Source organism: Hyaena hyaena, unplaced genomic scaffold, assembly GCF_003009895.1.
Source record: "Hyaena hyaena isolate Hyena2069 unplaced genomic scaffold, ASM300989v1 scaffold_582, whole genome shotgun sequence".
NCBI lineage: Eukaryota > Metazoa > Chordata > Mammalia > Carnivora > Hyaenidae > Hyaena > Hyaena hyaena.
Window position 1 is genome coordinate 1,092,402 of NW_024081214.1, and position 24,366 is coordinate 1,116,767.

A 24,366-nucleotide genomic window follows, 5' to 3' on the forward strand; every position below is an offset into this window, starting at 1 on the left:
CTACATCCATTAGTTCTCAGTTTTTGTCAGCATTGAAGAGTCTCTCATGGTTTGCCTCTCTCCCTTTCCCCCACCATTTCTCCCCTTCTTCTCCCCCTTGTTCCTCAGTTAAGTTCCTCCTAATCCTTCTATATGTGCAAACATGATATTTGTCCTTCTCTGCCTGACTTATTTCACTCAGCATAACACCCTCTAGGTCCATCCATGTTGCTACACATGGCCAGATTTCATTTTTTCTCATTGCCATGTAGTATTCCATGGTATATTTAAACCACATCTTCTTGATCCATTCGTCCGTTGATGGACACTTAGCCTCTTTCCATGTTTTAGCTATTGTGGAGAGTGCTGCTATGAACATTGGGGTACATGTGCTCCTATGTCTCAGCATTTCTATATCCCTTGGGTAAATTCCTAGCAGTGCTATTGCTGGGTCATAGGGGAGTTCTATTGTTAATTTTTTGAGGAACCTCCACACTGTTTCCCAGAGGTCTTCTGCCAATTTTAGAAGGAAGGAAGTCTTAACCTGACTTCTGATGCTGATTGGTATCTAATCCAAACATCTAACCTGCACATTTCAAAGCTTTGTGGCAGTCCACAACTGAAATTTAAACCAGCTATACTATTCATTGGGTTACTTGTTGTTATTGCCATTTGTACTTGGTTAATTTTTTAATGGTTTCTAAAATTTATAAGATCTCATATGAGCACAGTTTATTTTCAGAAATAAAGTCAATCTGCATGTGATTTAAGAAGCTGGCCTTGTTATAAGTAGCACTTATTTGTTACATTACAAAAATCATCTGTTGTCAAAATGCTGTATAATAGAAAATACCTCAGTGGGGAGACTAAATCACTTATTTATATGGAATTGACATTGATTATATTTCTATAATGTGTTTCTTATAGAAGTCCAGGAAGAAGCATCTTGGATGACTGTGGGGAGAGAGATGAAAAATTTTCCAAGCCCGTCAGTTTTACCCGAGAATCAGTTAATTGTGTTTCAGAAACAGAGTCAATTGATGGAAATTCACCAAAAGGGGTTAGTGTATGATATCCCTTTTAAAATATACCTGATGCTGTCATGTGTTAGTCGTAATGTAAAATCAAATAAAAATATAGTGTGAAAAATTTTTAAAATTTAAGATGCCAACTGCGCCTTTATTTTAGGAAAAGGTTTTAAGTCTATAAGTAACCGAGGTTACATGGGAATAATATGTGGTTCTGTTCAGAGCTGGATATGGTGCAAAACTACCAGACGGTTCCCTGAGCATCCGTCTATAAGGAGGATAGGCGTTATTAAAAATAAAATAAGATAGAGAAATTTGTAGTTAGCAGAATTTTTCTCAGGGTTAGTGGTGTGTGGTGAAAAGAATCTGTTTTGCAGGGGAAGAGGAGAACCCTGAGTAGCATGCTTGAGTAACATGCTTCGTAAACTGACTATGAAAGGCACATCAGTTAATTAATAGTTTCTTCCTTTATTTTTTCAAATGTCATTATAAGCCCACTGCTTTTTGTCCCCCCCCCCAATGGGTTTCTATCATTTGAGTCATTATTTATCATTATTTTTAATACTCAGTTAGTCTCCTCTGACAAGAGGAGCCTCTTCAGGTGGGCTCCTTTGTCTTCTAGAAATGATCAATAGTATTTGATGGCTTCCCTTCTTTCTGGCACAACCATGGGTCCCAGTCTTACTGTCCCAGACTTAGTATTAGCCATTTTCCTAATGGGCCATTGTTCTTAGTGAAGAATGGTATTTAAAGACCACATTCTAAGTGCTGAGACTGCTCCTATTGTACAGCTGTTGTTCTGCTGACTGGGGATGCAAGTTTGGGGCCAACGCTGACTTTCTTGGTTTAAAGTAGAGCTTTGGTTTCAAATTTTACCTCTGCCACTTGCTACCTGAATGCCCTTAAGTAAGTTAACTTAATTACTTAACGTTTCTATGCTTTGTTTTCTCAACTGTAAGATGAAGGCAGTAATACACCACGGGATTTTTTTAATAAGGATTACATGAATTAATATATGTGAAATTGCTTTGAACAATCCCTATAACACATTAAGTATTCAATAACCATAAGCTATTATAATTGAGGGTGAATCTGCACATGGCCAGCAATGGGCCTCTTGTAACTTCTCCCATGGAGCTCTCAAACATTGAAATTGAATATGTAAAGGCCACTAAGTTATCAGCTTATTTCAGGCAACCATCATTCATTTATCTTAGTCTGATTTTGTGTTGTGGATTTCTTGCAAAACTATTTATCTAGAGACCCTTAGGAACTTACTACAGTAGCAAGGAAGGTGATTCTGGATGCTAATCTCTTTTTAAAAGTTCTCATGGAGGAAACCAAACCACTAAATTTTGGGTAGGTAACAGGACAGGAAGTCTCTTGCAATCTCCTGATCCTTTTCCAAAAATCTGACTTTGAGGACTGGATGAATTCTCAAAATTACTAATCTTGAGTCTTTCTTACAACCTCCTTGACTTTGTCTTCTGTTCCTGCTCTTAGAACTCCATTGGTTCTTGCTTCTAGTTTTGTCTCTGAGGGAAGTCATATTTCATTTAAGGAAAGGGAATGGTATGTACAGGAAGATTTTAATGTTTTAACATTGGTCATATATTCATTGACATTTTCAGGTTATGGAATGCAATATACAAGTTCAGTCCTTTTTTTTTTTTTTTTTTGCATCCAAGAACAGTAAGATGAGATAGATTCTCAGATGTCAACAAATATCATATGTCACTAACTTTGGTTGTTTTTTTTTTACTTCCAAGAAAGTTGGAAATAACAAAAAGTGAGAAATAGAATTTTTTTTCTAAGATGAAATAGGTCTTTCTTAAATTATAAAATTAAATTCCTTGTAAAAATTCAGGAAATATAGAAAAGAACACAAAGATATAAAAACTGTTCAGATGTCAACCACTAAAAGATAATGACTGTTACTTTTCCTATAAGTACTTGTCTATAGTCTTTATAATAGGAGCCATACCTTAATTAGAAACAACAGGAGAAATATGTGTATACAATTACTCAGCATCTGCTAGAGAGGCTCTGGGTCAGCTAAGTAAGCATATTGCTTTGTAGTGTGGAACACCCAAATAAATCAAGTCTCAGTCAATTTTGGCAGTAATCTCTGCTTGAAGAATTGGTCCTCTGACTAGGATTGTTTAATCCTTTCATAAATTGTAGCCTGGGTCCCAGTTGCTATTTTTCTCTCTGAGTGGCCATTAGAAAACTTTATCCTCCCTGGAGCTTCAGTGCTGACCAAAGATCTCCTGGGGCAGGAAGTGTAAGGATTGTAGATATGCTTTCTTTCAATGCAAGAAAGTCCTTCGCTGTAGAGTTGATATTTTTTATGCTGTTCTATTAAACTGAATTACAATACTATTTTATTTGAATACTAACATAGCAATGGCATTCAAACTTTAGTGCCTAACAGTAATTTATTATAGAAATGGCATATCTTGATTAAACCATTCTCAGAAAGTATAGATAGTATCATATATTGAATATATGTTAATGCCCAATCCTTTAATCCCTTAGCAGCAAAGCCAACTGTGTTCTTATGAGTTTGCTGTGAAATTGTTTCCTGTTGATCCTCTCTCCTCCACTGTACTCTTATGCAACTCTTATTCTGTCTATTTTCTTTCTCTTTCCCTGTAGCTACTGGTCTTGAGAATGGGAGAGTTCTATTCCTTGAGATGATGAGGCAGGTTTTGTCTGGGGTCTAATCGGGTTTGACATCTCTTCCCTGCCCACCCTAAAGAGCCTACTGCTCCATTATTGTCCTCTGCTCCCCTTTCCCTTCTGCTCAAGTGATTCACGTGATGTTAACTGTGAGTTCTTTTTATATGATGTTCTTCCTAAATTTATTGTTCAGTACTGTGTAAGAAGACGATTTCAGAATCTATTATCATATATTATTATTTACCAATATTTTATTGACTATATTGGAAAAGTGATGCAAACATAACATTTTCCAAAGAGCTGTGTTTCAAAGAGTTTTTATTATTAAAGATCTCATTTTAAATTCTAAGCCAATAATCTGTTTTTTAAAGTGGATTGTTTGCCTTTTAGGGCTTAGGGAAAGAAGAACCCCAAAGTGAGAAACAGTTGAAAAAGAATCCTTTACAAACTTCAGAGAAGAGATTAAGTGGAGTGCCATCAAAATCACTGGACTTGAATAAAAATGAATATCTTTCTCTGTACAAAAGCAGCACTTCAGATTCTGTTGATGAAGGTAAAGAATTTCTTATAAATTATAATAAAATTTCAGTCATGTCTCTTAATGTTTATTTTTGTATTGGGTGAGTGCACATTGAGAATTTATTCACATTCTCACTCTATAAAGAACCAAAGGTGGGGCGCCTGGGTGGCTTAGTCGGTTAAGCGTCCGACTTTCGCTTAGGTCATGATCTCACGGTTCGTGGGTTCGAGCCCCGCGTCGGGCTCTGTGCTGACTGCCAACTCAGAGCCTGGAGCCTGTTTCAGTCTGTGACTCCCTCTCTCTCTGACCCTCCCCTGCTCACACTGTCTCTCTCTCTCTCCTAGAAATAAATAAAACATTTAAAAAAAAAAAAAAAAAGAACCAAAGGAATGGTGGAAGTTGATAGAAAATAGGGGAAAGAAGCTGCTAGATCTAACCCATCTCCACTTTTCAGAAGCCTGGGTTGTGAAGATCTCCATCACATTTAGCTTTTAAAATTCTAAGCCTTAAGTCAATGGAGATGGAGCAGTAGCAATGGAAAAGCAAACCTGAATAAAAATCTGCATGGTGTTATAGACACCATAGATTGTACTTTCTTTTAACTACCAAAAAAAAAAAAAAAAAAAAGGAAGGAAAAAGAAAGAGAGAGAGATGCAAAAGTGGAGAATATAATAAAAATAAACCCAGGTGCTTAAAGGAAATTTTATAGAAAATCATGTTCTACTTTCCCTAAGTTAATACTGAAAACCTAGAGCTTATCATACTTGTTAAGTGGACATTTTAATAAACCTTTTTTTTAAAATTGTAAAGTTGACATCTGAAGGCAGTAGGGAGACATTGTGAAAGATACTGAGTAGTGACTACTTTGTAATTTCAGGAAAGAGAACAATGTCAGTGGATTTTGCTGTATCTGCTTTCTATCTGGCAATGCTCAGAATATTGGGAATGGGTATACTAGAGTAGTTTGGGTCTGTAGGACATGACTGTATTTGCTACTTCAGTTACTATTTCAGATTAGACCTGGTGTGGGATTTCCTGAAGCCTTTTACTGTACATGAAAACCAAATCATGAAAACCAAAACTAAATCCAAGTCAAATCTAAAATCAAATCCAAATCCAAAAGCAAACCAAGACCCACTCTTTGAAAACCAAAATCCAAATCAAGTTAGAATTTGATTTGGGAATGCTGTTGTAAGTATCTTTAATGAAAACTAAATCCATGATCTTAAAAACATAACTAAAAACATAGTAGTTCCTAAAAATAATAGAATGCATTTGGACAGTTGTTGAGTTCTTTTGAAAATACAGTTGAGAGTTTTTTAGGAAGACTGAGCTCCATGAATGACTAGACTCTCTTAGTGCCCTTACCATTCATGCTCTGATATACTGATATACTGATATACTGCAGTATGTGTGAATTAGTAATCTGCCTGGCTGAACTGTGACTTTAGGAAGATCTACTCTGGCACCCAGTGGCCACATAGGTAAGTGACACCCAAACAGGATTTTTTCCCCCCTTTTCTTTAACCTGCTCTTTTATAAGAATGGTCCTCAGAAAGAAGCTTTATTGATCCTGTAAAAGTAACATTAATGATAAGTTACATAACGGAAAATATTATATCTCGTATAAACTGTGTTCATATCTAGAAATAGAGAATAACAGCAGCGCAGTTGCTATATTGCATGTCAGCCCTGATCACATTTCCTCTTTGCTGATGTCCCTTTAAAGACTGGTTTTACAGCAGTAAGACCTTACATGTAACATTTAGCTTTCCTTTGTGGAGGTTTTCTTTAAGGTGCATGTGATGACTTTCTCCTTATTAGATTATCATTAGATAACAAGTCAAGTACTTCTGTTCCTTCCCCTAAGTAGATTTCAAAATTTCAGGCTTATCGTACATACTAAGTGGGTATTATAATGAATCTATTTTTTATTTTCTGGAAGTTGTGAGGTTATGAGGATATTTGAAGTCAGTTTAGTGGGGAAAATAAGAAAGGTCAAAAGAAGAAAACCATCCCAGGAAATCTGTGTGTGGATTTACAGAGAGTTAAGTAGATGGCAGATTATTTTAAACCAGACATTTTATTTAAAATTATAGTATTTTGATCGACCATTGTGAGTAGGCTGAATGAGAAAATGAGAGGATTTCCCTTTTTTCTCTCTTCTGCTATCTATAAATTGTAATCTTTGGGAGGGGGGAACTGGACCATTTTGAAGGAGAGACTCCCTCTAGACTCATGTATCCTCATGAGATATCTTACAGAGGGACCTGAAACAACTATTATGCTCCCTTTGATGTGGAGTTTAACTGAATCCCATATAGGAAAAGTTAGCCTAGAATCTGCTTCGACTGGTTCTCTTTTAAATGTTCTTACTCTATGGTAGGCAGTTTAGAACCCACCAAGATTGAAAGGAGCCTTGTTAGGGATATTTCTGTACTTCTAGAAATGGGCTCTGGGCTGCCACCTTCTGAACCAGATGCTGAGCATTGTGTTTTAATCTTTTAAACCACATATGAACTTAAAAATTCAATATATAATACTTCACAGAAGAAGCTGTAGAAGAACTTGTTTATCTAGAGTGCTATTGCTGATAGGCTTTCCGCAGCTTATTAACCACCTGCTCAGTTTTGGGTAAAGGTTCAGAGAATTTGTGAAGGTGCTAGGAGCTTCCTGGCAGATGAAGATGAGTTGACACAATGTATCCACATGTACAAGTGTAAGGAAATTGTGGCTGTATTTTCTGCCAAAATAATATTTCTTTTGCTGTCAGGATTTACTTCTTTCACCTGCCCTGCCCTATCATGTCATGGATAGTCTGTGAAACATCTGCCCCAGGAGGTAAAGCTTTGAATGGAAGCTGACAAACTGGCTGATGGCATGAGACACCTGGGCTGTGTCATGACAGAATTAAGTTTAGTTTTAATTGCTGGGGTGAGGGGCGCCTGGGTGGTTCAGTCAGTTAAGTGTCCGACTTCGGCTCAGGTCATGATCTCACAGTTCATGGGTTCAAGCCCTGCGTTGGGTTCTGTGCTGGCAGCTCAGAGCCTGGAGCCTGTTTTGGATTCTGTTTCTCCCTCTCTCTCTGCCCCTCCCCCGCTCATGCTTTGTCTCTCTCTGTTTCAAAAATAAATAAAAACTATAAGAAAATTTAATTGCTGGGATTAGAACTTGGTGTGATAGGGTGCCCTAACCAAAGTCACTTATGTTGAGAATGGGAGCTAAGCAAGGCAAAGATTATGCTGGAGGAATGGTACATAAAAATAGCAAAATTAAAATCCATGGTCTAGAGCTGACAGAACAAGATGAATTGGAAACTCATGCAAAGAAAAGTAGGAATCAAATATCAGGTGATGCTTATTAATAAAGGTGAGGACAAGTAGGCCTCTGGGGAAAGCACAGAAAAAGCCGTGAAAATAGTCTAGCACATCAGGGAAGGGCCATGAGACTAAACCAGGTAACCCTGACATTGTTACCTGAGTCAGGCTTTTGAACAATACTCTCAAATTGAACTTGTTTTTTCACATGTAAAGAAAGCCTTCAAACTATGTCAAGAAGACAGCAGGTCACCAGTTTTTAAGAAGATACAGGATAGAACAAATTGTGTGTCATTAGTTACTCAAACTCCAAATCATCCGCTTTTCTTGCACACCTACCTTGTACATTTTTCATGAACTCTCAAAACACTGTTAACATATGGCTTTAGTTTATTCATGCCCATGTCCTTCTCATATTTATTTATCTGACTCACTTTTCCCATCATTTCCACTGGCCACTTTCAAATTGATAAGTTTGAAGATTTTCAATTCAAGAAATATTTGTTCTTCATTGGAAAGAGTAACCTGCTCTCGGGTTGAGTGGTGTTGCTTTTCCTACTTGAAATGCCACTTGCCAGCCTCATATGCCACCGCAGGATCACTGGTGATGCTATGAATGTCATAAATAAATAATCCCAGATGGAAATAGTTTATTTCATGTTCTTACTTCCTTGAATTAATTTCCATATCAAAGGTGTTATTAAGTTCCACTAGTAATGCCACAAATTCCATTTTATTAGTCGTAATATAGAACAATTGATCTAATAATGGAGTTTAAATGAAATATGAAAACGTATTGAAATGTTTATGTGAGTGTAATTTGTTTCCTTCATAAACATGAACAAGAAACTTACTTTTGAAAAATTACAGTTTAAGAGCTCCTTAGAGAAATGACTGCTTCTAGGGCTGAGATGGGGAATATGGAAAATGAGGCTGGAGTTTCTTATAGGGCCAGAGATAAACACTTCAAAAGAAAAAAAAAAAGAAGCACATCAAAAGGGCATAGGAATCAGCCTGAAAGAGTTCTTAATGGCCAAAGTAAAAAAAAAAAAAATTGAGGAACAAAATAAATATGATAGTATTGGATTATAACCTAAAGTATAAAATAGCTATTCATGAGTCCATACTGATACAAATGATCAAATAAATATGTAAATGGGGGAGAAAGCACAAGTCTTCCTTACAGCCTTTTGAATACTATACATACATACTCGCCCTTCTAGGAAGTGGAGCTTAATTCTCCCCCTCTTCCGACCATGGGCGGAACTTAGTTAGTGAGCATTTCTAACAAACAGAATATGGAAAGGCAAAAATGGTAACTTTACAGTGGAGGAACCTGCCAGACACCACCTTAACCAAATGATCAAGGCTCCCATTATCATAAATCATACTGATACCCTGGATTCCCTGAGTTTGATGAGAAGGGCACTTCACCTTCGTGGGTATTCTTCCCCAAATCCACAACCCCAGTCTAATTGTGAAAAAACAAATGAACACAAATTGAAAGACATTCTACAAAATAACTGACCAGAGTTCTTCAAGTGTGTAAGACCATTAAAAAACAAGGAAAGAGTGAGGGACTGACACAACTGGAGGAGACGAGGGAGATCAAACAGTGACATGCAATGTGGTATTTTGATTAGTTCCTTGTACAAAAAAAGGACACTTTAGGGAAAGGGTAACAATAACACCCAGCTTCCTTAATTGTAAATCTAAAATTATTCCAAAATAAAAAGTTAAAAAATATGGTTGCAAAATGGAAATCCCATGAATAAAAATTGACCTTAAGATACTTTTTAAAAAGCATTTTCAATAGTCATTCATTCAAAAATAGTTATTTAACACTTATTATGTGGCAAATACATAATGTATATAGATGTTTAAAATTGACATGGTCCCTACGCAGATGGAACTTAGAGTCTTATGCAGGAGAGAGGCATTGCATAAATCAACAGGCCAGTAAAGATAAAAATTACAATTCGGGATAAGTTCATGAAGGAAATGAACAAGATTAATAGAATCACCTATACTTGTTTTCTTTGTATATATGGATTTAGTTTTACAATGAACATATATATATTACTTCTATTTCAGAAAAGGTTATTTCTCAAGCCTAATTGGGAAGTTATCTCAGAAAACCTTAGCACATTACCTAGTTTCAGTGATTTATTTCTCTACTGAAGGAGCCATTATTTGAAATTGCTGTGATTAGCTTTTGCCTACACAAAGTATTGTTGCAGGGAGAAGGTAAATCAATATCTGCCTGATATCCCTAAGTTCTTTGCACCTGTAGCAAAATAGAGAAACACAAATCATCTGATGAGGGAGAATAAAGAATAGTTGGGGTGAAGGCAGAGCTAGAAGAATTTTTCTGATTCTTAGACTACTGCCTTTTGCTTGACCAGATTGCTTTCCATGGCTTAATACTGACTGATGTCCTACACAAATAGTTCTTAGAGTATGATATCTGTAACACGGCGGGGGGGTGGGGGGAGTTGGTTTTGTCAGTTTTTATTCTGTATTGGTGGAGCATCATCATTGAAATAATAAATAATCCTAGTCCTGAAATCATTAAAATTTCATATTGGATTGCTTTACTCTATTTCCTTTACCTGATTCTTATTCCTAGCTGTCTTTTTTTTTTTTTTTTTTTTTTAAATTAGAGGTTAAGTTTGTGTTGCCCTGGAGCTGTAGTGAATCCGAATTCCATTTCAGTCACTCACTAGTCATGGAGCTTTGGCAGTCTCTTTCAGTGACTCAGTTTCTTCATCTATACAATGAAGATGATGATAATACCACCTATCTCACAGGATTGCTTCGAGGATAAGATAAATGGGTGCTTGTAAGGTGCTTAGTACAATGCCTGATACATAGTAAGCACCATATAAGCATGGACTATTTTATATAATATTTCCAGGAAATACAAGGAGAAGTAAGCAGATATTGCTTCTTCATTTGCTACCAGTAGTTTTCAACATCATTATCATTACTAGATTCCCAGAAAAATTAAATATTCCACTGGGCATTATTTAGCTTTGATGAATACTTTTCAGAAGGATTTCTTAGTTCTTTTAATGTGTGGTATTGAGAATAGGTTGTGGATACATTGGTACTTGTCTTGGGGCAGGCAACTTTAAGTCAGGTTGGAAACGTTATTCAGGCTACCAAGTTGGTGAGTGCAGCAGATATTAGAGTCACTCATGACTTAATATTTGCTGAATGTGTGACCATTCAGAAATAGGACCTGCTAATAGCTGTGGTAGATACACCTCTATATATCCTATTATTAACCTTGTGACTTTTGAAATACTCTTATAAAGTACAAGAGTTTATATCGTTCAAATTAAATATTTTTATATCTATAGTGTTTTGATGACTGAAATACTGATCATATTAGTTTGATTAAATATATATTATGTATAGTTATATACAGTATATATGTATATAATGCCAATTTAGTGTTTTAATAGCGTTTTGGGATGTGCTGATCATTGTAATCATATTTAAAAATCATTTTGTGCCAAAACAAGCAAAACAGAATCTTGAAATTACCATTCCTTAATTTCTTCTCTTTCAGTCCTGTTTTTCTTTTTGTTGTTGTTTCCCCAGAAAATATTCCTGAGAAAGATCTTCATGGAAGACTTTATATCAACCGTGTTTTTCATATCAGTGCTGAGAGAATGTTTCAATTGCTCTTCACCAATTCAAGCTTTATGCAGAGATTTGCCAGTTCTAGAAATATAATAGGTTTGTTTTGTGTTTATCTAATGACAAATTTGGGAGAATTTTATTATCCTTTAAGAGTTGAGCCTATATAAATTAGTTGATGTTGTCAGGGGGAAAAATTAGACTTCAATTTTATTTTGGTGATAGATAAACTAGTATTTAAGCATTTTGGTTAAATTTACATATAAGCAGTATAATTGTTCAGTTAGTCACATCCTACCTACAATGAAGTTCAAACCCTTTGAAAACTGAAACCCTATTTATTTATTAATGTAGCAGTTCAGTTATTTGAACTTCATTTAAAAGGATTCCATTGCAGAACAATTGGATTCTACTAGACATGCTCTGTCAGGTCCTCTGTTAAATTGGTACAATCACTTTGCAAAATGGTTTGGCAGTAAGCTGAACATAAAAAGTCTCTATGACTCACCAATTTTACTATAAGTTATGTATCCTTTAGAAATGGGTACCTGTGTACTCTGAAAGTTACATACTACAGTGTTCATAGCAGCATTATTAATAATGGTTGCAAAACAAAACAGCCCAAATACCCAGCAGTAACAGAATGGATAAACAAATTGTGTATGTTCACACAAAAGATTACTATGCTAGCAATGAAAAAAAAATTGCTGCTACTTGTAACAGTATCAGGAAATCTCACAGATTTAATGTTAAGCAAAAGAACACAAAAGAGTACATACTATGATTTCTTTATATAGTTCAAAAGATATTGGTAAAGTCTATCTTGATCTGGTACACATGTGCGCTTTATTTGTGCAAATTCATGGAGCTATATATACACTTGAGATTGCAGTGGCTATGGTATATCTCAATGAAAATACCAAAAAAAGAAAAAAATTTCCGGTTAGGAAATTAGTTATACTCATAAAAAGGATTTCACTGATTATGTGTTAAAAGTTCTATTTTGGTAAACATCTCAAATAAGCTTATAGTTTGAAACTGAACTTATCCTAAATATTCAAAAATATTTTGTAAATTTTGGGAGCACATGGTTTAGATTGCTATGTAACATAAAACAGCAACAGAGATTCATGTAAGTCGAGTCATTTGATAGAGTCAGAGAAATTTATTCTATAGGCAGTTTTAAATAGTTTATAAATGAGCCACTTTATTAAACATTAGATATTATTCTTTTATTTCAAACTTCTATGTAGTCATAACTGTATTCACAGGTTATATCATTGATGTGGATTCTGATACAAAAGTACTTTTTTCTTATTATTCAGAGTAGTATGGCAAAGTGATTTCTAATTGATAGCTATTGAGTCTTACAATTATGTTAAGAACTTTATGTTTTAAAAAAACATTTTTTTCTGTTCTTCTAGTTTTAAAAATGTGGAATACCTGAGGAATATAAATTTTCCTCTTCACTCAGTAGCTTATATTTGACTATATCTCTTCTATTTCTATTTTGTATTTTCTTGCTATTTACATCTACCTGGAGAACCTGATATTTTGAAAGAGTTGGATATGTTATTTTTCTTAATTTTCTAAGATGATGCTTGTTGATATTGCCCTGCCATGTTTATGGCTGTAAAGACCATGGAACTAGCATGTTATTCTATGTTGGTACTGAATGAAGTTTGTTCTTCGACTCACAACTGTATCAGGTGACTGATATTTATCTAGCTTCAATATGGATGACTGTATTTGTTATCTGATGTTATAAATGGCTTTTGGAAGCAAAGACTTCTGGCTCATTACAAGAGTAGACAGTAGTAGGAATGGTGCTGTTTACTTACAATTCATCAGAAGTTTTGCCCCCAAAGAGGTAATCTGCTTATGATCGTACACCATTTTGCTATCTTCTGACCTTGTTACCTGGTAATCAAAGTTCTATTACTTGAGAATGGGTTTCAAAGGCTTCTTTTTAAAAATACTAAGACATGTTTCTTTTTTAATGGAAAGATTTTTGTATAGTCAGTTATTTATGGATTTAACCTAATTTTGGCACTAAACTAAAATTTCAGCACCACTTGATTTTTTTTTAAATCATCAGGTAGTTTAAAATGATAAGCTTGATAATGTTAACAGTTGTGTGACACTGCTTTTGTAACTCAAAACTCAGTTTTAAGTCTTTTTATTCAACTTTTAAATTTTGAAAATTGCAAACCCTCTGACAAGTTGCATGAATAGTATAATAAAAACTCATATAGCCATTCCCAAGAGGCACCATTTTTTTATGGTGGTTAAATGTACATAGCATAACATAGACTATTTTAACCATTTTTAAGCGTTCATTTCAAGAGCATTAAGCACATTCGCATTGTACAACCATCACCACCATCCTTCTTCAGAACTTTTTCATCTTCCCAAACTGCAACTCAGTACAATAAATCTTCATTTCTCCTTTACCCAGCTGCTGATGGCCACCGTTCTACTTTCTGTCTCTATGAATTTGACTAGTTTAGGTACCTCAAATAAGTGAGTCATACAGTATTTGTCCCTTTGTGTCTGGCTTATTTCACTTAGGATGTCTTCAGGGTTTATCCATGTGTCAGAATTTCATTCCTTTTTTCAGGCTGGGTACCACTCCTGTATGTATATACACATTTTGTTTATCCATTCATATCCATTGATGGAGTTTTGAGTTGTTTCTACTTTTTAGTTATTGTGAATAATGCTACTGTGAACACTGATGAACAAATGTCTGTTTGAGTCCTTGCTTTCAATTCCTTTGGGTATATATCTACAAGTGGTCTTACTGGATCATAAGGTAACACTGTGGTTAGCTTTTTTGAGGAATGGCCATAATGTTTTCCATAATGGCTACATCATTTTACATTCCCCCCAGAATGGCTGCAACATTTTATATTACTCTTAGCAATGCATAAACATTCCAATTTCTTCATATCCTTGCCAGCCCTTGTTATTTTCAGTTTTTGTGATAACATCCATCCTAATGGGTGTGAAGACTTACCAATTTTACCACTTTATTACATCAAAAGATTCATACAGAATTCTGCAGTTCCTGCATTTTATTACTTTAACTCAGTATATCAAAATGGTTGATGTGTCCTTTGTATATTGTTGTATTTTAAAAATAATTTCATCCCTGATTTTTTATATAATGATGAGCTTTACTTAAGTATTGTGGGGCTTGACTAGTCCAAAATGTTGTTAACTATGTTCTGGTACATGATATTCAGTAGGATTGCTGGTGACACTGGTGACGATACAAGTGGAAGACATACTTTTACCCTTGTTAATAGTTGCTTTGTTGAATAGTGTGTAGTTTTAACAGCAGAATCCAATGATATCTTAAAATTCTGTTGCTAATTAACAATGGATTATTTGTATAATTTTTCTGATACAGACTGACATATGACCAAAGTAATCTTTTGAAAAGTATTTTGGAATAAATTTTGTTTCCTCTTTCATGTACAATTAAATGAATTATTTTTTACAGCAAATTCTGTATGGTGGGGATGCCTGGCTGGCTCAGTTGGAAGAACATGCAACTCTTGATCTCAGGGTCATGAGTTCAAGCTCCGTGTTGGGTGTAGAGATTATTAAAAATAACTAAATAACTATATATACATATATAGTTATAGTTACAGAATTTTTATTCTGTATGGTAGATTCTATAGTATGTAATGCTGCCTTTTTATTTTAGTTGTAAGATTTTTCTACATACTGAAAATGCAGCTTCAGGGTCCCTCAAAAAATCTCAGGGCCTAGCTTTATGAAAGAAGTTGAGTAAAATTGTCTATAGCACAAATCATTGCTTCTTTTTTTGGTAATGGGTAGTGGATTAGATAAGGCTTCTGTATTTTAAGATGTTGACAAATAGCAGTCAAGTCTACTAACTGCCTAAATAAGTCCATTTGTGCTAACAGTATTCGGTGATTTAGTCAGATCTTTGAAAAAGAGTTCATGATGCTGTTACCTATACATTCCTAGTCTTTGCCTTGTTAAATGACCTGTGTTAGGTCCTAAAAATATATTTCTGCTCAAAGTATGTTTTTACTTACTGTGTAGTTATTGGGCAAATAAGAGAGGATTTTAAACAAGATCTTGCCATTAACACAGAGAAATTATCCTATAGCTTTCTTAACTTGGAAAAAGTTATATCATTATATTCTATAGCCCCCTTCTTGATTAAAGATTTTGACAGATAAGCCATTAACATTACATGATTTCTCATTACATGATTTCTTATTAACATGATTTTTCCACAAGTTGGGATCAAGGACTTATTGTTGCTTAATGGCAAATGTCTTTCAAGGTTTTTTCCTCCATGCTAGGAATCTTAAAGTGTTGTTCTGTTTGTATTTAATAAGGCTGGTGCCATTATTTCTCTTCATAGGTACTGGGGACTTTAAAATGAAGCCTACAGATGAAACAACTTTTATTTTTTCTTAAGAAAAGAAAAAAAGTGTATTAATAGACAACAATTTAGAAGTGAATGGATCAAAGATAGAGAATATGTCACATAACAGAAGAGGGCCTTACATTTAATTTTACTATTCTTTAATGTCAAAATGATACCACTGTCAAAAGCATGTTAGGACTGGTCAAAAATAAAATTTTAAATGCTTAAAAACTACTTCTTTCCATTAGTCATCAGGGAAATGCAAATCAAAACCACAATGAAATACCACCTCACACCTATCAGAATGGCTAGAATCAAAAACACAAGAAGTAACAAGTGTTGGTGAGGATGTGGAGAAAAAGGAACTCTTGTACACTATTGGTGGGAGTGCAAACTGGTGCAGCCACTATGGGAAACAGTATGGAGGTTCCTCAAAAAATTAAAAATAGAATTACCATTGATCCAGTAATTCCACTACTAGATTCTTACCCAAAAAAATGAAAACAGTAATTCAAAAATATACATGCACCCCTGTGTTCATTGCAGCATTATTTACGATAGCAAAGATATGGAAGTAACCAAGGTGTCCATCAACAGATAAATGGATAAAGAAGAGGTGGTGGTTGTGGTGGTGTGTGTATGTGTGTATACATATACATACATATATATAGAGAGATATCTATAAATATAGATATAGATCAATAGGTAGATACATAGATATAGATAGATATAATGGAATATTACCCAGCCATAAAAAAGGAATGGGATTTTACCATTTCCAACAACATGGATGGACTTGGAGGGTATTAATGCAAAGTGAAATAAGACAGAGGAATTTCTTAAATGCCTTATATGTGGAATTTAAGAAAACGAAAGAAAAAACAACAGAGGAGACCAAAACAACAGACTCAAATACAGAGAACAAGCTGGTGGTCACTGGAGGGGAGGTGTATGGGGACATGGGTGAAATAGGTGAAAGGGATTAAGAGTACATTTACCATGAAGAGCACTGGGTAAAGTATAGAACTGTTAAATCATATTGTATATCTGAAACTAATACAATACTGTATGTTAATTATACTTTAAAAAACCCTGCCTCTGATTCCATTTCAAGTCATACTCTTCAGAGTTCTAGAAATAACTCTTTACGTTTGCTGTGATTAGATGTAGTGTCCACCCCTTGGAAAGTAGAACCTGGAGGTGATCAGCTGAGAACCATGACCTACACTATAGTCCTTAATAATCCACTTATTGGAAAGTGTACCACTGCCACTGAAAAGCAGGTACGTTTACTCCATCAGTATTCCAAAAGAATCATATATGTGGGAAGAGAGAAGCCTGTCATAGTCACCAGTTTACAAGACAATTTTAAGAAATAAATGGCAAAAAAATAAAGGGAGGAGGAACTGTTACAGATTAAAAAAGACTGAAGAGGCATATCAACCAGATCAATCAAACCTAATTCAAACAAACCAACTAAAAATATATTTAGGAGATTTAAGGAATTACTAATTTTTTACATGTACTAATGGGATTGTAGCTATATTTTAAAGAATAGAATATCTTTTAAAGAGACACACTGAAAAAATAGATACACTGGCATATTTATGAATAAAATTATTCTGATGTCTGGGGTATCCTTTAAAAGTAATCTAGCCAGGCAGAGCATGGTGATAGAGGGATGAAATGTGGGGATGGGGTACAGATAAAGCAGGCCTGGGCAAGAGTTAACATTGTTGAAGCTGGTTAATGAGTTTATGAGGGTTCATTATACCTCAGTTTTACTCTTGTGTATGTTTTTACTTTTTCATAATAAGTGGTTTAATAAAGAACACTACTGGAATCTGATATATGGGATCATGTCAAGAGTTATAGCCAAATAACTAGAGGGGTGCTGTGATGTATGGGAAGAGATGATAAGATATTCAGTGTTCTACTCAATGGCCAGTATGGCACTGTCTTTATAGTAGAGTTTGTGTTTGACCAGTTTGTGTTGAAGTATAGAGTATCTGTTCTGCAAATAGTTAGAAAATATCTTAACATGTGAATTAGTTATGCTATTATGGTTTTGGTCCAGTGTTTAAAAGGACTTATTTAAGAAAAGTTTGGTATTCAAATGTTTGCACATATAGGTGGATTAGGAGGAAGTTAACGGAGGATGATGCAGGAGAAGAAGGGGAAAAATAGTTGGAAGAGGGAGGGAGGCAAACCATAAGAGATGCTTGAACGCTGAGAACAAACTGAGGGCTGAGATGGGTGGGGAAGGGGGAAGAGGAATGATGGGCATGGAGGAGGCCACTTGTTGGGATGAGCACTGGGTGTTATATGTAAACCAACTTGACAATAAACTATTTAAGGAAGAAAAAAAAAAGAAAAGTTTGGTGTTTTGATATTGAGGAATCTTTGACAATGTATCCTGTTACAGGATAGGTAGAAAGGGTACAGTTAAAATGAGGAAAGTTTGGCCAGTAACCACTCCAAATCCTGTTTAAAGAAATCCTGTTTTCTTTGGTTGTCCCCTTCCTGTGCTTTTTGTTGAAGTATGATTGTTAAATTTTTAGGTATTTATGGGTTGGTCCTCGCTTCATTCAATTTGAATTTTGAATTGTTCCCCTAATCAGGAACACTTCAAAATCTTTATAAACTAATAACACACACAAGAGACTCTCCTCCTCATACCTAAAAGAAATTAAAAAATAATTGTACAATGAAATGACAGAGAGGCAACAAATACTATTTCTGCAGGTCCCATCTTCTCAATTCATATATTGCATGGCCAACATGGAGGTTCTTCTGGCTCTTCTCGTGTCTTTTGTAATTTGTGAGAAGGAATTCTAGTATATGTGTTCTAAATTGGCAAGGAATTTGATATATTAAACTTGAACATGCAAAAATATGTTTAATCTTATTTTGACAGACACTGTATAAAGAAAGTCGGGAAGCACAATTTTATTTGGTAGATTCAGAAGTACTGACACATGATGTTCCCTACCATGATTATTTCTATACCCTGAATAGATACCATATCATCCGATCCTCAAAACAGAAATGCCGGCTGAGGTGAGCTATTGTAAGTGAATGTTTTAGTCAGGGTAGGTAAGATTTTATTCTGGAGCATATCAATCCTAAAATCTTAGTAGTGGCCTTAGACAAGGCCACTTGTTTCTTGCTCAAATTCTATGTCCACCAGTGGTCAGCAGAGGGGTGGGGCTCCTTACTCAAGGACACAAGCCGATGAACACTGATATTCTGTAGCTGCACCATCCAGAATATGTGTTGTTTCAGTTGCTATAGGAGAAGAGAGCTGTAGAACTGCGTTCACCGTCCAGTGGCCAGAACTAGTCAAAGGACTCTGTTCAATGTCAAGGCAGCTGTGAGTTCTTGAGGAGCACATGGTGAGCACATTGCTGCAATGGGAAATAAAAAATGTTGGAAGATAGTGATGGGCCACCATGTGCTTTGCCTGGTCTAGGTTAATGTAGTTACTTTCTTCTCATTTATGACCACTAGAGATTTTTTTATACAAGGCATTTAGAAAATTTAGAATTTATCTTGAGCCTTTATTGCTATTTAAGTAAAGAACATTCAGGGCTAGAGGACGGAAAGAATAAAATGCCAATTACTTAGAAGGAAAATTTCATGAAATTATTAGCAGCATGGTAATTTTTTAACAAGTAGTCATCAGTGAATAAATTTTCTTTCATAGTCTTAATGACTTCCTTTGGCTTTCCAGTGGATATAATCTTACATTTAGATTATAGATAGAACTATAATAGAACTAAATTCTTTCCTTGAGGTAAACTTTTTTCCTCCTTATTTTATTAGAGTTTCTACAGATTTGAAATACAGAAAACAACCATGGGGAATTATCAAATCTCTAATTGAAAAGAATTCCTGGAGTTCATTGGAGGACTCTTTCAAACAGCTTGGTTTGTAAATTACTTGATTTATCTATTACTTGATTTATCAATCAAAACAGATTGATTCCTCATTTGGATTCATGGCGGATGATGTTGAATTGACTCCCACTAAGGGGTCCTAATTACCCCACTTGGAATTTGGAAACTTTTAATTTTCACTGGTCTAACATACACTCATATTATGCTTATTATATGCCAGATATGTTCTGTATGCTTTATAAACATCAACCCATTACAACACTGTGCGATAGGTACTATTATTTTTTTTTCCATTTTACTAAAGAATAAATACGGAAACAGGTTAAGTGACTTGCCCAAGGTCACACAGTTAGGGGCTGTCACACTCCCTGCAAGGAGCCAAGAAGGCTGACTAGTGATACACTGCATAACTTATCACAAATATGCACTTGTGTTCCTTGGTGGCCCCACCTCCACCCCACAATCCTTATCAGTGCAGCCTCCCTGGTTTATGCAGGCCAAATAGCAATGGTAACACATACATGTATGGACTTGGTGGAGGTGGGCACTAAAATGGAGGAAGTGATATAGTCGTTTGGTTTGGGTATTCCTTAAAATAAAACATGAAAAAAATACATCTTTATACATGAACATAATTAATTCTGGTTAAAGAAAAGCTGGGGGTCAGTCAGCTCAGGGTAAATTAAGGCTCGATTATCTAGTTTGTTGATTATTTTTCCTGGTCTTCTCTCTTGGCTATTCATTATTAAGCTCCTAATCAAGAGCAAAAAAAAAAAAAAAATGAAATTCAAAAATTAGTTTGACCACTGGATAATGAGCTTCTAATAAAAAATCTGGAGAAGGAAAGGTCGAAACAAAAATGAGGTTTTTAGGTTGTTTGCAGATTTTTCTTGCCAGTACTTACTTTTTTTTTTTTTTTGCAAACCCTCGTTTATAAACTAGAACTATTATATTCTCCTCCTTCCTTTGATATTGACAATCCAATACCACAATCTTTCTTGGAAATCTTTCTAATGATCCAGTGTAAGTGGCTAGACTGTTGTTTCTATAACTGAAATCATTATGTTAATATTTGATATAGCACATGGCGAATTTGCTCTGATGATCCCATCATTTATTAATACAGTTCATTCTTCCTAGAATAGTGAAGCCTCATTATAGGATCACTTTACCCTCCAAACCTTTTTATTAATAGTAAGGTTTGAATCTAGGCCATAAGAACCTAAGTAATAGTTAAAGAAAGTTACCAAGGCTTAGAAAAACAAACTGATGGGGCACCTGGGTAGCTCAGTCAGTTAAGTGTCTGACTTTTGCTCAGATTCATGATCTCGTGGTTCGTGAGTTCAAGCCCTGCACTGGGCTCTGTGCTGGAGCCTGCTTTGGATTCTATGTCTCCCTCTCTCTCTCTGCTCTTCCCCTGCTCACACTCTGTCTCTGTCTCTTTCAAAATAAATAAAGCAATTAAAACAATTAAAAACAAAACTGAAAACAAAACAACCCCTTCCCCATCCTCACATCTTCTAGTCAAGAAGGTTTCTCTGCTGTCTAAAGATTTTTTTTTTCCTTCTTAGAATCAGACTTATTAATGGAAGAATCTGTGTTAAATCAGTCCATTGAAGACACTGGAAAACTTAGTGGCTTACGAAGGAGAAGGCGAACATTCAACCGAACAGCAGAAACGGTTCCTAAACTTTCTTCTCAGCGCTCTTCTGGAGATGTGGGCTTGGATGCCAAAGGGGATATTTCAGGTAGCTGTTATGTAGTAAACAGATGGAAGATTTTAGTTTACTTATATGAAGCAGAGTGTGTCTCGTTTGTAGAGCATGTTAGGAGGTTTCCCTTTTTTCTCTCCTTTTCTAATGTTTATCAAACTCAAGTTCCTTCAGTATAACTAATGTGTCAGTGTAAAGAAGCAATTGAAAAATGCCAGGCATATGGCCAATAGATGTATTTTATTTGGCCCACCTGATATTTTAAAAGGTGGATGTTTTTATGTAAAAACTCACATCTGACAGCTCTGGACCCAAATACCTTCACAGCAACAGTGAAACTTCATAGAAGATGTGCCATTAGACAGAGCATGTGCCCCCATTCACCAGTCCCCACCACTGTCCCTGGCTGCTGGCTGGTTCACTCGTTAACTTTCTACCTAGCATTTACAGACATGTGACTTCTGCCCTTGAAAGTACTAAACTGGGGCGCCTGGGTGGCTCAGTCAGTTGAGCGTCTGAATTCGGCTCAGGTTATGATCTCGCGGTCTGTGGGTTTGAGCCCCATGTCAGCTCTGTGCTCACAGCCAGCTCAGGGCCTGGAGCCTGTTTCAGATTCTGTATCTCCCTCACTCTCTGACCCTCTGCTGCTCATGCTGTCCCTTTCTCTATCAGAAATAAATAAAACATTAAAAAAAAAAGTACGAAACTGATCATATGCTTTCAGTCCTTCTGTACGTGTCAGGTCCAACACAGCAAATTGCAAAGATGGAATTTGACTGTTATTATCCCCATTCTCAAATTTGAAGACATCTTGCCTCTACTGTTATTCCTTCTCTCTTAGAACTTAAAACTGTCATCCTTTGCATTCTACATTATCCAATCCTCTTCTAAGGCTTATATCTTAGTGTGACTATTTACTTAGTTACTATTTAAGCTCTTTAGTTTTGGAATTTAAAAGTTTGGGCAACAGAAAACAGGTGAAGATGATTAAAAAATTTAACGAGGGAAGCACTGCATATAAACCCACCACAAGTATTATTTGCAGAGGTGGAACTTAGCTAGAGATCATACATGATGCATTGAGTTGCTTATTTATTTAGAGTAAGTTAATTGTAGTGTAGGCCAAATTTGCCAGACTGACATAGGTTTTCTTTTTGTAGATTTGTTTCATGTTAGGACATTAGAAATCAAAAAAAGGGTGCTGGGAATTCACCCTATATCAAATTGTTTTTACAATTCATGTACAAAATTTCTTCTCCAATGAAGAAATGAAATTTCTTTTCAAATGAAATTAAATTTTAACCAGTGTTAATCACAATCCTATTCTAATGTAGGTTTGTGTGTGTGTGTTTATGATCTGCAGGAAAGAAAAAGGAAATGGAAATCTGTAACACTGCCCTTATTGTGGTGATGAGTGTTTTGTAAGTATTTGTTTTGCATGCTTATTTTGCTTGTGTCTTCACTTATCTTTTAGTAGTTTCCAAAAGGATTTGAATGCACTTGTATGTTATTGTGTTGAACTGCCACTATTTGGGAGGCCTGGGTGGCTCAGTCAGTTAAGCGTACCACTTCAGCTCAGGCTGTGATCTCGCAGTTGATGACCTTGAGCCCCACATTGGGCTCTCTGCTGACAGCTCAGAGCCTGGAGCCTGCTTCAGATTCTGTGTCTCCCCCTCTCTCTGCTCCTCCCTTGTTCCAGCTCTGTCTGTCTGTCTCTCTCAAAAATAAATAAACATTAAAAAAAAATTAAAAGAAAAAAAGAAATTGTCACTATTTGACTAATTTTGGTCTACAAACACATTAATTTTATATGCTTCAGTCTGACAGTTTTTGATATATGATTTTCAGGAGAATTATTAAATCTGAGGGCATACCAAGTACACATTTCAATAAATGTTTTGTTCTGAAAAAATCAATCTGATTTATTTCTACCATCATAGGTTTTAACTGGAAGTTCCATAGATTTAAAGAGAATATTTATATATGCAGGCTGGTGAAATCCCAATAGTGCTATTTTGCTCTGTTTGATTAGACCAATGATCCTTACCCTTTAGGGTCATAGACTACTGTTATCTACATGGCTGTATTTGAATATTGAGGTAGTCCATTAGATTTAATTGAATTGGTTCTGACTGGGTGATACACTCTTGGTGAATATATTGTGGAATGAAGTTCTTATATTTGCTATTTTTTCTAATTATAGATTTCAGAATATACAAAATGTTTGATATACCTTTGAGCTTTACAAGAGGTTTTTATATTCTGCTTAAGTTGGTTCGCTATTAGAGCAAATTATTAGAATTTTGAATATTAAATATTAGTGATATTTTGTATTACTATGTAGAAAATTTATAGTCAGAGGTTGAAATGTTGATGTATATACCATTTCAGTGCCACAATAATTTCATAGATTTGATTTTCTTCCTCCTACCTTAGCTTTCATTTTTAAAAAAATCTTCTGGGCAGGATGAATACTATATATTTTTAAGGGCAGGTCAGTATTTTAACAGAAAAAAATGGGAGAGATATGATGCCCCCTATATTTGTATATATGTGTAATAAGAAATGCATCCATTCACTTGAAATGCTGCTGTGAGACCCAACACAGTAAATTCATTTAGCATGTAACATTTTATTTATGATGCAATCCACGTATATTTGGGATTTGATACTTCCTTTGTCTAAGTTAACTAGAAGAAATTTTTGCTGAATAGTAATTTTAAAAATTTGTTTTGGCTTTCACAGGGAATAAGGTACATGACCATCTACGTAAGATCAAGTTCATATTGATCTTCATTTTCTTTTTGAAGTGCAGCATGATGGGGGTATAATTGCTTAAGCTGAAAGCACCCAAAAATAGATCGCTCAAGCTTACCTGGTAGATTTCTAAGCTGGTGGTTGCACATCAGCACTGGCTAGGACTCCTCCCAGAGAGGAGAGATTTCAGGGACAAATCCCAATCTGCCTTTTTCAGGACCTTATTGTCACTCTAGTTAACCTTCTAACTTTTTCCTCACCATCCACTTATTACCTGAAAGTAATTATCTCATACAATAAAATGGAGATAACTGGTTTAAATAATAACAGTAATTGGAGACTAGTCTGGACAACATACATTTTTAAAGTTTTTGCGTGTCTGTTCTGCACATGGCAATGTGTTAGGCCTG

At 35.3% G+C, this 24,366-nt stretch overlaps 1 protein-coding gene across 2 annotated transcripts in view; it reads left to right on the top strand.

Annotated features, from left to right (window-relative positions):
- GRAMD1C (GRAM domain containing 1C) overlaps positions 1–24,366 on the top strand; it is a 40,488-nt gene that overhangs the window by 7,724 nt on the left and 8,398 nt on the right. The window contains exons 3-10 of one of the 2 annotated variants that reach the window (XM_039256643.1): positions 907–1,039; positions 4,080–4,242; positions 11,136–11,273; positions 16,753–16,871; positions 18,506–18,648; positions 19,414–19,517; positions 21,059–21,235; positions 22,563–22,620. In XM_039256643.1, coding sequence (XP_039112574.1) covers positions 907–1,039; positions 4,080–4,242; positions 11,136–11,273; positions 16,753–16,871; positions 18,506–18,648; positions 19,414–19,517; positions 21,059–21,235; positions 22,563–22,620 — 1,035 coding nt within the window. The remainder of the gene's footprint in view (positions 1–906; positions 1,040–4,079; positions 4,243–11,135; positions 11,274–16,752; positions 16,872–18,505; positions 18,649–19,413; positions 19,518–21,058; positions 21,236–22,562; positions 22,621–24,366) is intronic. The other variant, XM_039256644.1, reaches the window with a different exon arrangement.